The sequence below is a fragment of the Eretmochelys imbricata genome, chromosome 7, assembly GCF_965152235.1.
Source record: "Eretmochelys imbricata isolate rEreImb1 chromosome 7, rEreImb1.hap1, whole genome shotgun sequence".
Lineage (NCBI taxonomy): Eukaryota > Metazoa > Chordata > Testudines > Cheloniidae > Eretmochelys > Eretmochelys imbricata.
Window position 1 is genome coordinate 73,061,048 of NC_135578.1, and position 15,220 is coordinate 73,076,267.

The following is a 15,220-nucleotide window of genomic DNA, read 5'->3' on the forward strand; positions in this document are numbered from 1 at the left end:
CAGCTCAGTTCTCTTATCTACAACCAAGCTTTTCCCACTCTGAGATGCAGAACAATAACTTTGGGGTGGTGAGGGTGCTGTCATCACAGCTCATAATTCAAGGGAGTTAGCTGATGCCATCACATGCCATGATTACTGAACTGCAAGAATCAGACTGGTCCAGAATAAAGCCCAGTTGAGATGCTTGCTGACATGCAGCTACCCACTTCTGAGCCCAGCACAGGATGCCTACTATCCAGATCACAGCCTCTCCTGTGACCAGTCAGTAGCTGTCTCATGACTTTACTTGCTGATCTTGATCAGCTGGGGATCAGATGGTTTGGGTCAATTATCAGATCCAAGTGGGAAGGAGTCATAAAAGGCTAGGAGAACCCCACTGGGGAAGAGTGTTGCAGGAGGGGGATTCTCTCCTTTGACTAGTCCTGTGGGGATAGGACAGCATGAGGGAGGCATGTGGCCATGTTAAACCCCAGGCAGGTGGCCAGGAAATAGTCTGGAAATAAGGATCTACCTTGTGAAGAGCCAGACTGGTGGGCCTGGGGAACCCTGAGAATCAGTGATCTGTAAGAAAGAATAAAAGAACTAAGCCCAGAAAGGGTGGAAGACCCTTCTATTTTATGGGACCATTGTTTACTTATCAATGCTCCATCTGGGTACAGACAAGGGGCCAGAAGGTGCTGTGAGACAGAAGGGAGTGCTGTGCAGGCTGACCCTGCTGTAAATACAGATGATCCAAGCAAATCCCTGAAGGGAAAGGAAGGAAGGTATGAGCTCCCCACTCCCAGCAGTTATCTGCAGGATTGCCAACAAATTGAGAGGGGAGGGGTGTTCCATTTCCTGTGCAGTACAGGAGCAGGCCAGACTAGTAGAAGCAGCTGGAAAACATGTCTCTAAATTGTCATGTTTAATGTTGTTAAGAGGGATATGGAAGTGCTCAGCTGGAGCATCTCCTACCAAGAATGCAGGAGAAGGGATGGAAAGTAGGGTTCTCAAGAGTGTTGTGTGGTATGGTGAGGGCAGGGATAGCAGTCTTCCCAGAAATGCAGAACAGACAATATGCATCTCCTGGCAAGTGGGGGTGGAGTGGTAGGAAGAGGCCTACTTCCCGCCAGCACTAGCTGCCAGCTAATCCTAACACTCCTTATCTGTTCTAGAACTAACTGATAGCAGCCATCCTAATAAAGGAGGCCTGCTAGTGGATGAGGCAGCTAGGACATGGGGTTGCCACCTCTGAGGCAAAAAACTGCAACTCCCCCGTATCCCTCCCGGGCACCCAGCTGACCCTCTCTTCTTCCCCTCTGTGGGACCCACTCCCACACTTGCCTGTGCCCCTCCCCACCCCAGGCTACACTGCATTATGCAGACCCGTGTCCAACCACCCATATCCCAGACTTCCTAGTGCCCACCCACAACCTGACAACTCTAAGTTTGTGCCTGGTGAAGGGGGCGGAAACTTGACTGTCCACGAAACATGACTGTCCAGAGGACAAAAACATAGGCCCATGGGATTGTGGGATACTTTTGGAGTATTCAGAGCATGAATCCCATTGGGCTGCATCTACATTGCAGAGCAATAGGGCTAGAATCCCGGGTCCCAGCTTGATGCAGACTCAACTTTCCACCCTAGCGAGGTCCTGGGACCCTGGGTCTGAGCCCTGGGTTAGAGCAATTTGGGATAGATAGAAGAGGGAGTTAGACTTGAGCCTCATTTCAAACCCTGGGCATACACTGCCGTGTCATACCCTATTCTGCAATGTAAGCCCAGACTCAGACTTGACCTAAAACTCCTTCTGTCTACACGCAAATCTCTTGCACTTGGATCTAGGGTCACAGGATCCTGTGGGGGCTGAGGGTCCGAGCTTGCATCAAACTGGGACCCAGAGTTTCACCCTCTTGCTCTTCAGTGTAGATGCTGCCCCACTGAACTCATGCTCTGGGAGTCCCCCAAAAGTATCCCACAGTCCCATGGACCAATTTCCTTTGGCAATTCTTGGGATAGAGAGGACAATCGACTCTAGGGAAGTGGAAACAGCCCCCCTTGGTGTAGTGCAGCAGTTTGGTGAGTCGGCATTTAACCCTTCTGACTGCCAAGGTGCAAATACCTCAGAGACATCTGTGTTTGCAATGGAGACAGAACAGAAGTCTTTTGGAAAGTGCACTGCTTCCTGTTTGTGGGAGCACAGCCAGATTTTGGTAAATCTCTGGTACAAGGCCCTCAAAACAGTGGACTTTAGTAAGAGCACCAAGAATGATCATGCATACCAGCAAATAGCGAAGAAGCTGGCAGCACTGAAAATTTACTGGAATGGTGTGACCAGTGCAAGGAGCAGATTAAGCAGCTGAAGATTGTGTACAGGAAAACAAGACCCACACCTCAGGCAACTTGCTGACAGCATGTCCATTTTAGGAGTTTGACTGGGATCTGACTGCATAGAGCCAATGCTGGTGCATGCTAGCCTGCCCATGTGGGATGGTACTCTGCTGGCCCCTGAATCCAGCATGGGGACCAATGAGAGCCAGCAGCAGGTGCAGAGTGAGGCCAGCAAAATGACTCTGTTGTTGAAACTAGATCCAGAGGAGCCTTTGATACAGATGCAGCAGCGGCACCTGGTGGGGCTGTACTCAGAGGAGCTGTTTGATGCCCCCCAAAGGACCCAAAGCCAAAGTTATTAGAAGCCCGAGCTAGCAGGGTATCTCTGCTAGTGGCAGATTGTATATCAGTGCCTTGGCTTCCCCCCTGTTACTCCGTGGAGTTCAAAATGGTGACCAGGAAATGCAAACAGTAAACACACCTCGAAAGTGAATTTTTACTGGGAAGGCACAGACTTTTGCTAGGGCATTCCTGTTTCTTAAAAACAGTAACCTTACATTGCCATGTCTGTACCTACGCCGCTCTGTAACCACTCAGCAGTTGACGAACCACATGGAAACAGTGAACTGGGGGAGGGGGCAGTGTGTTCCATTTACAAATCGAGTCCATTTTAGTTAAATGGAGTCCATAGGTGACAAAATCATTTGATATCCCTTTGTGGATATCTGCAAACTTGTCCTGAAGCAGGAACTCCAGATAGTTCGTCACATTTCAGGGAAGGACTTATTTTCCAGACCCTCCTTAGTAGGTGACCGATCCACTCTGCCCATAGATGCGCTGTCACTTTACGTTTGAATACTTCGATTGCACACACTGCAGGTTTCCCACCAACAGCTTGGAATAACATCGCCCTTTGCCAACTGGGCCCCACAAGAAATGTTAAGTCCTCCAAAATGTGGAAGGCCTAAAATGATAGAAAAAGCTTTTGCGACATGGCCACTGACTCTGCCCCCCCCCCCCCCAACCCCAAGTAGTTCTGCAATTTTTAGGGGGAAAGAAAACAGCTTTGAATTTTTAAACTTACCATTGTCTCTGCACTTATTTCGCTGTGACTAATCAGTCCATGTCCAGGGAGCTTCTGTGGTCTGAAGCATCCCACTCAGAATCTACTAAAGTTCAGTCTTGAAAAGTAACATATCTGCACTTATTTCGCTGTGACTAATCAGGCCATGTCCAAGGAGCTTCTTTGGTTTAAAGCATCCCTCTCAGAATCTGTTAAAGTTCAGTCTTGAAAAGTAACATTTTATGTCCTTGAAGTTTCACAAGGACTTGTTCTGTGCTCCTTCTCTGGGGTATTTAAGGCTATAACCCTCTGTGTCTTGTCCTGTTCCAGGCCCCTCAATCTCTCCTGGCTGCAGCATCTCCACAGCTCACCCACAGTTCAGTGCAAGCTTGTCCCCAGATACCTTCACAGACCATTCCAAGGGAAAGCATTTCCATGATGAATTTATGGTTGAAGTTCTGGACAGGGCCAACATACAGGTCCAGTACCAAAGACAAAGGGAATTACAGCCAGAGGAAAGGCAGGTTGGCTGCACAGTTTGAGGACAGGGTTTCAGCACAGGAACAGGCACTTGCTTCACAGTTCCTGGAACAGGAACAGCGGCTGAGGGAGGGGGACAGAGCTCCTCAGAAAGGATTGCTTGAGTGGCTCATATCACTACTGGCCGCAAGAGCATCAGCTCCTGCTGCATTACCCATATCATGGCCTGAGCCCCTCAGTGGTACTGTGATGCAGACCAGAAACAGCTTGAGTGGCCCATGCAGTTGAGTGCACCCCTCTCCTGCCCAGTGCCAGGTTCATGGGGAAAGGAGAATGTAGGGGACAGTCAACAGTAGGGAGGTTTCTGTATTGTACATGGCTTCATTGTTTGCACTTGTCCATGGCACTTTTTTCTTTAAGGTTCTCTTGTTTCTGGTATTTTGGTGTGGTAAAGGCAGCTGGCCTGCCTGGCAATGGTTAAATGTTGTTTCCTGTCACAGGATGAAAGCACAAGCAACAGAAGTTCTTCGAAAGATGCATCCTCCATGTTGTTGGCTACATTAACTGGAAGCATGCAGACCAAAATGACTCCTTGGCAGGGTGTGCTGGTGGTCTATTCAAACCTCCTGTAATGTGCAGGGAGGACAGTAAAGTTTTCCTATGGTGCACCACAGTCAAAGGGCTAGAGTGACCACATTTTGGGAGAACACTAGGGCATCTGGGATATGGTTGATTTGACTCAGGTATATGTGCTGTAGTGTGGATACCAGAGCCCTGGGTTCAAGCCTGGGCTAGACAATTCTTAACCTAGGGATTACAATCAGTGTAGATGGTCCAGCCCTGGGTCCCCTTAACCCTGGTCTTACATTACAGTGTAGACATATGCTATGGGACCTGTGGGCTGTAGTTGAAGCAGCTGCCGGCATCCCTCTATGTGCATGCAGCTATGATTGCCAGTTGCAATGTGCTGGGAGGAGGGGTTCACTTGAAACTTACAAGTAATTTGAAAATACCTGAGTCCGGCAACTCAGGAGAAAAACTGTCCAGGCTGGTTAAAAAGAGGTCAGGTGGCCACCTTAATTGGAGTTGGGCCGAGGCCAACCCCTCCTGACTTTACCTCACAGTCTCCCCCTCTAGTTTCCTTCTATAACATGGCACTCATTGCTATGGTGGTACCCTTTTGTGTCAGTGGCATCCCAATTATTTTGAACGTTATGCAAATAGTGGCTACCTTCTATTCTCAATTAGCGCTCTGAGGTTGGCTGTGTCAGCTAGCGTTAATGGGGATACTTTGAATTTAGACTTGTGTAAGTGATAGCCAAACCTGGCCACAGGAGTGGCTGTGGAATTTTAATTGTGATTATCACTGCTTGCTTACAGAGGACCTACCTGCAGCTAGACTAGTCAGTAAGCCACATTCCTTGGTGTTTCTACATTAATGGGATTTAAACATATGGCAAGCTGTCTGAGGCATGGTTGTGGCAGATTATCTGTAGGGGAAAATATTAATATTACATTAAGGTTGACCATTTAATTTCATAAGAGTTGAGAAATTCACAGTTTAGGTTTCTACAGCAAGTATGACTCAGCCACATAACATAGAAATAAAATGGGGATTTTGCGTGAGTAGAGATTGCATAATTTGGCCCTCAGACAGTACAGTACAGTAACACAAAATACTGTATCAATAATAGGGGTCTGCGTTCAAATTACTTGAAAGGAGAAAATAAATCTCCTTTTCTAACACAGTAAAACTGAGATTGGAACATTTTTAATTGTTGTAATACACAGACCTGATTAAGGTTTTCTGTATGAAAAACCAGTTCTCTATTTTTCTGTGGTGTTTGCCTGTATTTGTCTTTTTACACAGACCTTGGTCATGATAATAGAAGTACAACAACTGAAGGAACTTGTCATTGTTAAAAAGAACAAATTGCAAAAATGCCTTTGATTTGAATTAAAATAATAAATAACTACAAGCCAGGATTAAGTACAAAAACGATCATATACAATGAATAAGTAAAGTCCAATTAGAGAGGAAGGCTATTTAAAGGAAAATACAAGTTTGGAAACAAATCATCTAGGAAGGAAATCACTCATGACCAAAAGTAAATGTCAAGGCTTAATAACAAGTATATGTATAATAAATGGCAAAAGAAAAATTTTTGGTAGAGAGGTATTAAAGATGGGCCAAAGTCACAAAATGTGGATCTACATTACAATCTGAATTTTCCCAATGTTTGGGACTCAGATCCTATAATCTAATTTTTGCCATTCTTTAGGAGGATAATGCCTACTTTTAAAACATTTTTCATTTCATATTTTTTCCTGAAAAGTAAGGGCCTTATCAAAAGAAAGTGGAAAGACTTTAATTGACTTAAAAGGCATTGGATCAGGTCCTAAGCGCTCAAAACTGGGTTAGCATACATAGCTCTCATTGACATCAGTAGGGGAACAAAATGTTTGCATCACTGAGTAGAATCTGGCTCTAGATTTTCTAAATAGAATTATAGGTCAAAAGAAGCCGCGGGGGAGGGAGGAGGAGGAGGAGGGAGAGAAACTGCTTAAGGAAATCAGGTCAGCTGGACAATCAAGAAGTAAGACAATTCATATTGCTTTTCTCTGTTGTTTCCACAGCACACGGGCCTTGTTTAGTCTCTGTTCACCATTGTCATCTGAAGGTATTAGTACTTAAAAAAGAATGCAGTAACCATTGTTGTGGTCCTTGTCAAGGCAAGGTTACAGGTACCTTACCCGTTGATTGCATAACTCTGTGGGAGCATTTAGATTGAGTTTCTATATAGCACTGTTCCCTTATGTATTCTTCTATGGAGCACTCCTTCACTATACAGGTTATAGAGGAGGCAAGAAAAACAACAAAGCATACCACATATTTTACCCTTTAAAACAGACACTGCTGTTTTTGTTTCATATAACGTGGCTCAGAATATCAAGTGTTTTATGGAGAAACTAAAACTATGAGCTGAAAGGTTAAGGGCTTCCTGCAGGTGAAGAATGTCCCCCAGCTTTCCTTGAGCCAACCAAGAGCGAAGGGAATAAAGACACTTGCATCTGAGGCTTTTTACCACTGGGTGCCAGTATACACACAGGTTTCAGAGTAGCAGCCGTGTTAGTCTGTATTCGCAGAAAGAAAAGGAGGACTTGTGGCACCTTAGAGACTAACCAATTTATTTGAGCATGAGCTTTCATGAGCTACAGCTCCTTTTCTCCTTTACTCCTTTTCTTTTTGAGTATACATACAGGCTCATTGTGCTGAGGATGTGTTAGCATGGTACTAAATCTGCAGAAACAATTCATTGGGAAAAAGCAGGCTTCCTTCATATTGTATTAGACAATTAAATGTTACACATCTCTCAGTAACACAAATATTGACATTGTGAAAATCATTGAGGAAATAGATTGCAGGGAGCCCACTCCATTACAGGGGCTATACCAACGCAAGGGCTATAGAATCAAATCATCTAGGTGTGGACTGCATTTCAGGGATATGTGTGAATGTGAAGGTTAGTTTTACAGTAATACCCAAGCATATATGAAAACCTGGATAATAACACAGCAATTTGTTCAAGGTTTTCAGCTCTGGCAGTCATACCACATTTGGTTTGGAGGCTTTGTTAGGTATTGTTTTCTTGCTATGGAATATAGAAAATACCATACCAGATCAGGCCAAAGACTACTGTCCTACCTCTGGCAGTGGCCAGTATCATAAGTTTTAGAGAAAGGTGTAAGTTATAGAAGTAGTTTTCTTCTCACCCTAGGCAGTTTAACATTTGGTTTATACCTTGAAGCTGGAAGGCTGTTTTATCTCTTGTATATGATAACCCTAAAGGAAGATATTTTTATTATCCGTATAAATGTGTAATCCTTTTCTAAATCTCATTATGCTCTGTGCCTCAATAGAGTCTTGTGGCAGGGAATTCCAGTTTCATCATGTTAGCATACCTTTCTTTCCAGCAGTTTTAAGTGTGTCATTGTGGAAGCACTAGAAGAAAGGGACAAGTCTGGGTTTCCTGATGTGAACGCATATCACACATTCCTTGGACACTTAACTCCTAGTGACATCCATGGAAGTTTGGAGTGTGACAAGAGTGCAGGATCAAGCCTATACTACCTAAACATAGAGTGAATATATTTGTAATTGCAGTGAAGGCTGGTGTTTGGATGGTACTCTGCAGAAGACAAGGAGTAGAAACAGGGAGAACAGTATTTTTTTTCTGAGGGGTGAACTTAATACTTGCCAATGTCCTCTAACACAACATCTAAAACAGAAGTGAATATATTTTTAGTTAATATGCAGTAAGCTTTTCTGAGGCTTGGGTTACTTTTGGGGGTTGGGAGAAAAGGAAGTGTTTGATAGCCAGACAAGTTTGTCCAAATCTCACTCCTCTAGACCTGACACTGGAGGTCAAAAAGATATAGACCCTTATTGTTCTGAATGAAATATCAGTGGCCCTAAATGGTTATAATTAAGGCAGAATTCCTCTAGGAACCTTTGAGGAATGAATGCAATAGCTGGTTGACTACCCCGAAAAGGGGGCAATGTCTACACCCCTCTATGCCTGGCCAGATCCGCTGGCTAGTGCTGGGGAAGAAGAGGGGCAAACTTCAGGCAGCCAGGGTATCTACCACTCATGAAGGATGCTAGGAAGGGAGAGGACCTGCACTCTTCAATGGGATCCTGTCCAGTCCCTGTACATGGACACAAGGTGTGAGAGAAGAGGATGGGAGGAGCCTTACCTGCAGAAGACCAGGCACAACTGTGCCCTAAGTGAGTTCCCCCATGTCACAGTGAGTGTCTTTGGCAGAACCAGTATTAGTCCCTGTTCCCTGCTCTAACCACTAGTCTGCACTGCATTTACATGTATTTTTCTAATAAGATGGACTCTTAAGCAGTTATTTTAAAGTGAGCTTTTAAAAGTTCAGTTCACCTTTGAATAAATTAATTTAATTGCACGAATGAAAGGACACATACCCTTTTAAAGTCTGACTCTTCCCGCTGGCATTTCCTTCTCTGTGACACAGAAGGAAAAGTGTAGTGAATAAATTGCAAACTATTTTCAGAAGAGAGAGTTCTATTTTTCCAGCTCAGTAAACCAAAAAAAATCATACATTTAACAAGTCTTATCCTGGAGACTTTAGTTATTAAAAAGTCCCACTGAAGTTGGGAATGAGGTCTGCAGCAACAGACATATATATGAAACTGTTTGTTCATAAATTTATTTTCTATGTGTAAAGAAATGATTTTCTACTTTTCACACTTTCCTAATAGTAGTGATATGATGCAAGATCTAATTTTCACTTACAGGGAAACTGAATCTTCAGGACATTGTCCTGGGACTTGAATGTATTTCAGTATCCCTCTCTGCATACACGTGTTAAGCCTTGTTATGTGCACATGGCTTTATTTGAGAAGTATATCTCTTTTTAAAAAATGACAGCATGGTTTTGTATGCAAGTGACCTGGTTTGGTCCACAGTGTTTAGAATTATACAGAGCATTTGAAAAGGCTTTGTGAAGTAAACAGAGCAGGATCAGGGCATTTTGCAAGTACTCCTCTCAGAGGTACTAGAGGAATTTGGCATTCAATTTAGTATGTATAACAAGATAAAACAAGAAAAGAAAAAAACAAACAGGAACTAAGATCTTACTGCCCTCCTGATATAAATTAGCTTCAAACTGAATTCACTAGTTCAGAGAAGTGCCCATTTTTAACAGAGTATATAGCCTGGCTCCAAGAATACCTCAGATTTTGGTAATAAGTTTCAATCACATAGCTGGCACTTCTTCTTGCTCCAAATTTGGGTGCTGATACTAACGGAGACAGGGGAATTCCCTGTGCAGTTTAGGGTAGTTTAGTCATCCAGATTTATTACAAGTTATGATTTTATACTGGAGCAAATTATACATCCCAGAAAAATAAACAAAGCAGAAATTCTGAACGTCGGCTATGGGTTCTGCCATCGCAATAGGCCCCATATGTCTGATAAAACATGTTACTCCTCACATCTCCTTGATCTGTTTTCAGAGCTTGCTTTCATAGGCATTTTCTTTGTGGTTAGGAGCAGAAGCAAAGAAAGTAATCCTACTGCAATTATGGTTTCAGCAGGGTGACGCCAACTTCTAAGCCCCAATGTCTAGTGGGCAGTGAGGCTCTCTGCTGTATGATTTTTGTCCTGTTGTGCAACTAGTGTTGCATCTCAGATTCCTTTCTAAATCCTGAAAAAGATATGCAGTCCCTCTAGCATTCTCTTAAGCAGAACTGTGTATAAGTTAAAAACTGTTAGAAATTTTAACGATAAAATAACTTAATATAAGCAAAGTGGTTTGATTTCTAAAGGTCTTTCAGCAGAGGAAGTCTGAAGTGTTTTGGGAAATCATGATCTCAGTCAAGCACTTTTTCCTTTTCCACTTGTTTTCTCTCATTTCTCTTCACCCTCCGTGCTGTGGTCTGCTATCCTCTTTCATATTATCCATCTAATTTAGCTTGTAAGCTCCTTGGCACAGGGAAGTTACCTATTTACTGGCCTCTAAAACATTGTGCATATCAGTTTTGTTACAGAAAAAAGTAATAATCAAACTTTGTTCTTCCTATACAATTACATCAATAAGAAAATATTTTCTGCTCTATTAAATATTGGACTAAACCAAAACACCTAATTCAGTACCCCCCCTTCCCTCAGGTGTTTGTAACCTGAACACAAATTATGCAAACAGCTCCTGTTTTATACTGGGCCAAACCAAGTATGAGTGCTCACAAAATCTATGACTGAATTTTGCAGCTTGAACCCATTTCTATTAATGTTTTTTAAATGGTCCAGATACTTGTTGCTACTGAAGAAAATGTTGTACTCTGCTGCTTTAAACAGCAAACAAAGAGAACTTCCATTCCTACTAGTGTTTGCAGACACATTTTCAAAATATGAGCAACCAGAATGATGCACTGATGAAGAGCTTTTTACTTTTTTTTAATTTCGTTTTTGGTTGCTGTAGGACTTTTAGAAAACCTGAGGAAATTCTCATTTTATTAATTTCCTCAAATGAATAAACCTCAGTGAAATCTCAGTGCAACAGATTCTCCTCACCCTCAAGCTTTTTAAAAAAGCAGTTTCCTTCTATTTAGAATTTAACAATTGTAAAAAAAAAAGGCTCTGGTAGAACTTATCATGGAAGTACATGGAAAAACTCCAACCAGACTTCATTACAGGTGACCGAAAATAGCAGCTCTTGTAATTCAGGTACACCCTCTCTTTGTACCAACAGCCTACTATAGAACTGTCCTGGGTTTGGTGGTTGTGTTTAAACTGCTGAGCCAATCATTTCACATTCAGGAGTGGACTATGTTTGATAGTTTTACAATATACTGTATATACTTTAACATTAAACACTCCACTTCATCATCTGCTCATGTAACCCTGCTGACAATAACGTTAAAATCGTTACAAGAATCTCAAAAAATGACATTTCCTAAGTTTCCTTTTATGTTGTTTGTTAGAGCATTGCTACCTTTAAATGTGAGCAGGCAACACACACCTTAGGTGTCCATGTCCCTTAATGGCAACTTTTACCAGCAGAACTATTTGCTATAGCTTTTATCCACAGAAAAACTATTTAGTGCCACACTTACTGTTGGGGGCAGGTCCACCAGTTTGTAGGCATTAGCTTCTGTATCATTCCAGACACCCTTGAGGGACTCCACAGTACTGGTGCAGTTGGGGCTCTGAGGGGGGCAAAAGATGCCCCTTCGAATGGATTGAATATTCATCGGATGAAATAAAAGCAATTTCCAAAAGCGACAGATGTCACAAAAAAGCTCTGCTCTGAATTTTAAACATTAACCCCAATTTCCCTTAGTACTGAGCAGGATGTCAGCTTTTCTACTCTGGAACTATGTGAAATGCAGGATTTCTCAGTAGAGCCTCAGATTGCTTCTTTTCCCTCTCCAGCTTAGCAAAAAGCGGCACCAGCAGCTTCCATTTAAATATAAAAGCCTGCAGGGTCTGCACATGCCCAGTTAGGCCCTTGCCCCATTCAAATTAAGGCTTCTGTTTCATTACATTATAAAATTGGTGTCCACTTAAAAACAATGTTATCTTCTTGTTTCTGACAGATTTAAATCTGCATTATAATAGCAACACATTATCCTAATATGACTAGAAAAAGAGAAGGAGGGGGAAGGTTGATTTTACTAGCTGACTTGAATAATAGTCATCTTACATTTCTTCACTGTGCTGGTGAATTAATTTTCATCCTCTGCAATTAAGGAACATGCAAACATACAATTATGCCAGAAATGTAAGGAATCAAATTAACTCAGATGCAAAACTATTTGTGTATAACTATAGGTTACGATTAGCGGTCAGTCTGCGTTTAAAAACAAACAGGAAAAATACATGCTAAAACTAATTAAAGTCACACTAAGCTCAACTTCCTTTTCTACCTCTCAGTTTTAAAATCATTTACGGAGAAAGTGAAAAATAACCACACATTTCAGAAATTGTGTGTTATCCTGTGAAGTTTTTGGCAGAAAGAACATGCAGGGCGTAATTCTCATTTATACTAAGGCCCCCTTACAGCACTGTGGCAGTGTCAAAAGTGTGTAATTGGACTGTATCCCCACTATAAGGCCCATTTTACACTACCAGAATGATGGAAAGGGGCCTTAGTGTAAATGAGAATCAGGCCCATGTAGTGGAGGTTTTTCTTAGTTCATACTGGCTAGCTGAATCTCAGTGTCATAGTTCTTAGGCCTTTCAGCCACTCAGTGCTGCTGAGTATGACCCTAATGGGGGCTGTTAGCTTCAGTGCAATTAGTAATGAAAGTCGATGGCATGGGATGTTTCTGAAAGCCTTCATCAAAAGATATTTTTAAGGTAACATTGAATATTGCATTCCCAGGGGCCCACTCTGAGATTCCAGTTCTCACACAGCTTTTCTTGAGTTACTACCAACAGTACCTAATCTGAATCGGGGCACAAAGGTGCATGTTTCAGCAATTGCTCTCTCTGCAATGTTACTCCATGCAACCCACTTCTCTATCCCCAATGCATGCACTCACATCACCAGTCCTGCACACTCAGCTTTTTCCGATGATCATATAAGGAAGATGCTATTCAGCATCAGTGACACTCTGTACCTCGGAGGAACACCCTACACCCCCATGTTCATCTTTATAAAATGATTGTGTGGTAGTCATGCAAAGTTTGTCATGTTGGGTGTCTCCAGAAGGCTCATGATGCACTGAGCATGGTTGTTATAGTGATATTATAGTAACTGTTACAGTAATGTTATAGGTTATAATTTCATGTATGTAGTTATGAGGCTGAAAATGTATCCTCATGGTTTAAAATAAGCACAGGCAAAAACTCTCCAAGAGCAGAGAGGCCGTTCACACCTCATCAGGGCAGGTATGGGACAAACCCAGCCCAGCCTCACAGGAACAAAAGACGCTGGCCTAGGCAGCAACAAAAGAATCCGTTAAGCTCTCGAGGGAGTCCCCCCTCTTCCTTTGGTCAGTTGGGAACTGAGATGAGGTAATCCTCACCTGACTCTGAAGGGGGGAGGGCAAAGCCAAGAGGGAAGAAAGGACATGATAAAAGGGAGAGACATTTACCATGCCCTCTCTTTCCCACCTATACGTACAGACACCACACCAAGCGACTGAAGCGCTGATCAAAGGGGAGAGCCTGGCTGAAGAGCAAACAGCCAGCCTGTGGTGAGACGCAGCTAAGTTTGTAAGGGCACTGAAAGTGTTAAGATCACCTTAGAATGCATTTTGCTTTTATTTCATTTGACCAAATCTGACTTGTTATGTTTTGACTTATAATCACTTAAAATCTATCTTTATAGTTAATAAATCTGTTTGTTTACTCTAGCTGATGCAGTGCGTTTGGTTTGAAGCATGACAGAGTCTTCCCTTGGGATAACAAGCCTGGTAGTCAATTTCTTTGTTAAACTGACAAACTCATATAAGCTTGCAGCGTCCAGCAGGCATAACTGGACACTGCAAGATGGAGTTTCCTAGGGTTCTATCCAGGACCGGAGATATTGTCCAGTGTCATTCGGTTGCAAGCAGCTTACATGCCAGAGGCTGTGCGTGAACAGCCCAGGAGTGGGGGTTCTCACAGCAGAGCAGGATAAAGCTGGCTCCCAGAGTCAAGGATTGGAGTGACCTAGCAGATCACTGGTCCAGATAACACCAGAGGGGAACGTCACAGCATCCCAACCTGAAGGAGAGCTCTCTTAGGCTGAGAGTCACCAAGTCCCCCAAGGGAATTACAACATGTATCTCCAGCACATTTTGTCCTTTGTTGAGTGAAAAGAGACTCTTATAGGGAGAAAAAAAATGTTGGTGCAGGTGGTGGGGTGACATGAAAGGAAAACAGAAGTGTGGAAGTATAACATTGTATAAGGGGACATGCTGGATACATTGTATATGAGAGGGCATGCCAAAACATGTTACAAAGTATCTGAGGGAGCACCCCTAGGGACAGTTAGCTTTTGAATGGAGAAGCAATTAAGATAGAGCCAGCATGTCTAAGAAGCAGGCATCAGAATGGAAGGTGTGAAGGGCAATTAGTTAAGTTAACTAGAAGCTGTTAAAGGAGATTGTTAAGGGTGGCAGGTAATTGAAGATACGTGACTAGTCTCAGGGATCTCAAAGGGTGGTGACTAAAATCTTTTTCTTCTTTTGTCTGTAACTTCTCTGTAACTTCTTCTCCAAAAAACTGTATAAATTAAAAGACACAAGCCCCACTCGGGGGGGCTCACTTCTAAATGTATTAGCAGAGCAGCTTTGCTAATAAAACAGAGTGGTCTGATAAATTGTGAGTCTGAGTCAAACTTTGACAATTTGGAGGTCCCAGCGAGATGGCAAGTGGCTTCACTGAGGCTGTGTGATCCCTGACTGCCTTGCAGGACGATCGTGGCAGCCGGCGCCTGGACGCTTAGTCCAAGCGATCCTCCACAAGACAGAAAGGTACACAGCAGCAGCGCAGTCTACGCCATTGAACTTGTTGGTTCCCACTCTGTTCGGGTAGGGGTCTTTGGATCCAGCTTCTGGAATCAGACGTCTCAGGTAATTATTATTTTTGTGCTTTAACCGGTTTGAGGACTGTCTTGTCTTTGTGTCTATCCGTCTTCGCCGTGGTGTGTATGTGAATCTGGGAGCCATCTCTGTCCGGAGACTGGCTGACCAAGGGGTCCCCATCCCCACGGTCTGAATAAGTGGAATCTGCACAGCTGCAGCTGCACCACGCCTTGGGTATAACCCCTGGTGTGAAAGCAAGGGCAGTTGAGGCAGTAGCCTGTGGGCTCCTTTCTGTGTGTTGCACCGGGTACCGCTCTGC

The 15,220-nt window shown here is 43.2% G+C and overlaps 1 protein-coding gene across 1 annotated transcript in view; it reads right to left on the reverse strand.

The window, feature by feature from the left end:
• OPN4 (opsin 4) overlaps positions 1-11,637 on the reverse strand; it is a 36,384-nt gene extending 24,747 nt beyond the window's left edge. The window contains exon 1 of the mRNA XM_077821684.1: positions 11,500-11,637. Coding sequence (XP_077677810.1) covers positions 11,500-11,637 — 138 coding nt within the window. The remainder of the gene's footprint in view (positions 1-11,499) is intronic.
• Positions 11,638-15,220: the final 3,583 nt, after the last annotated feature.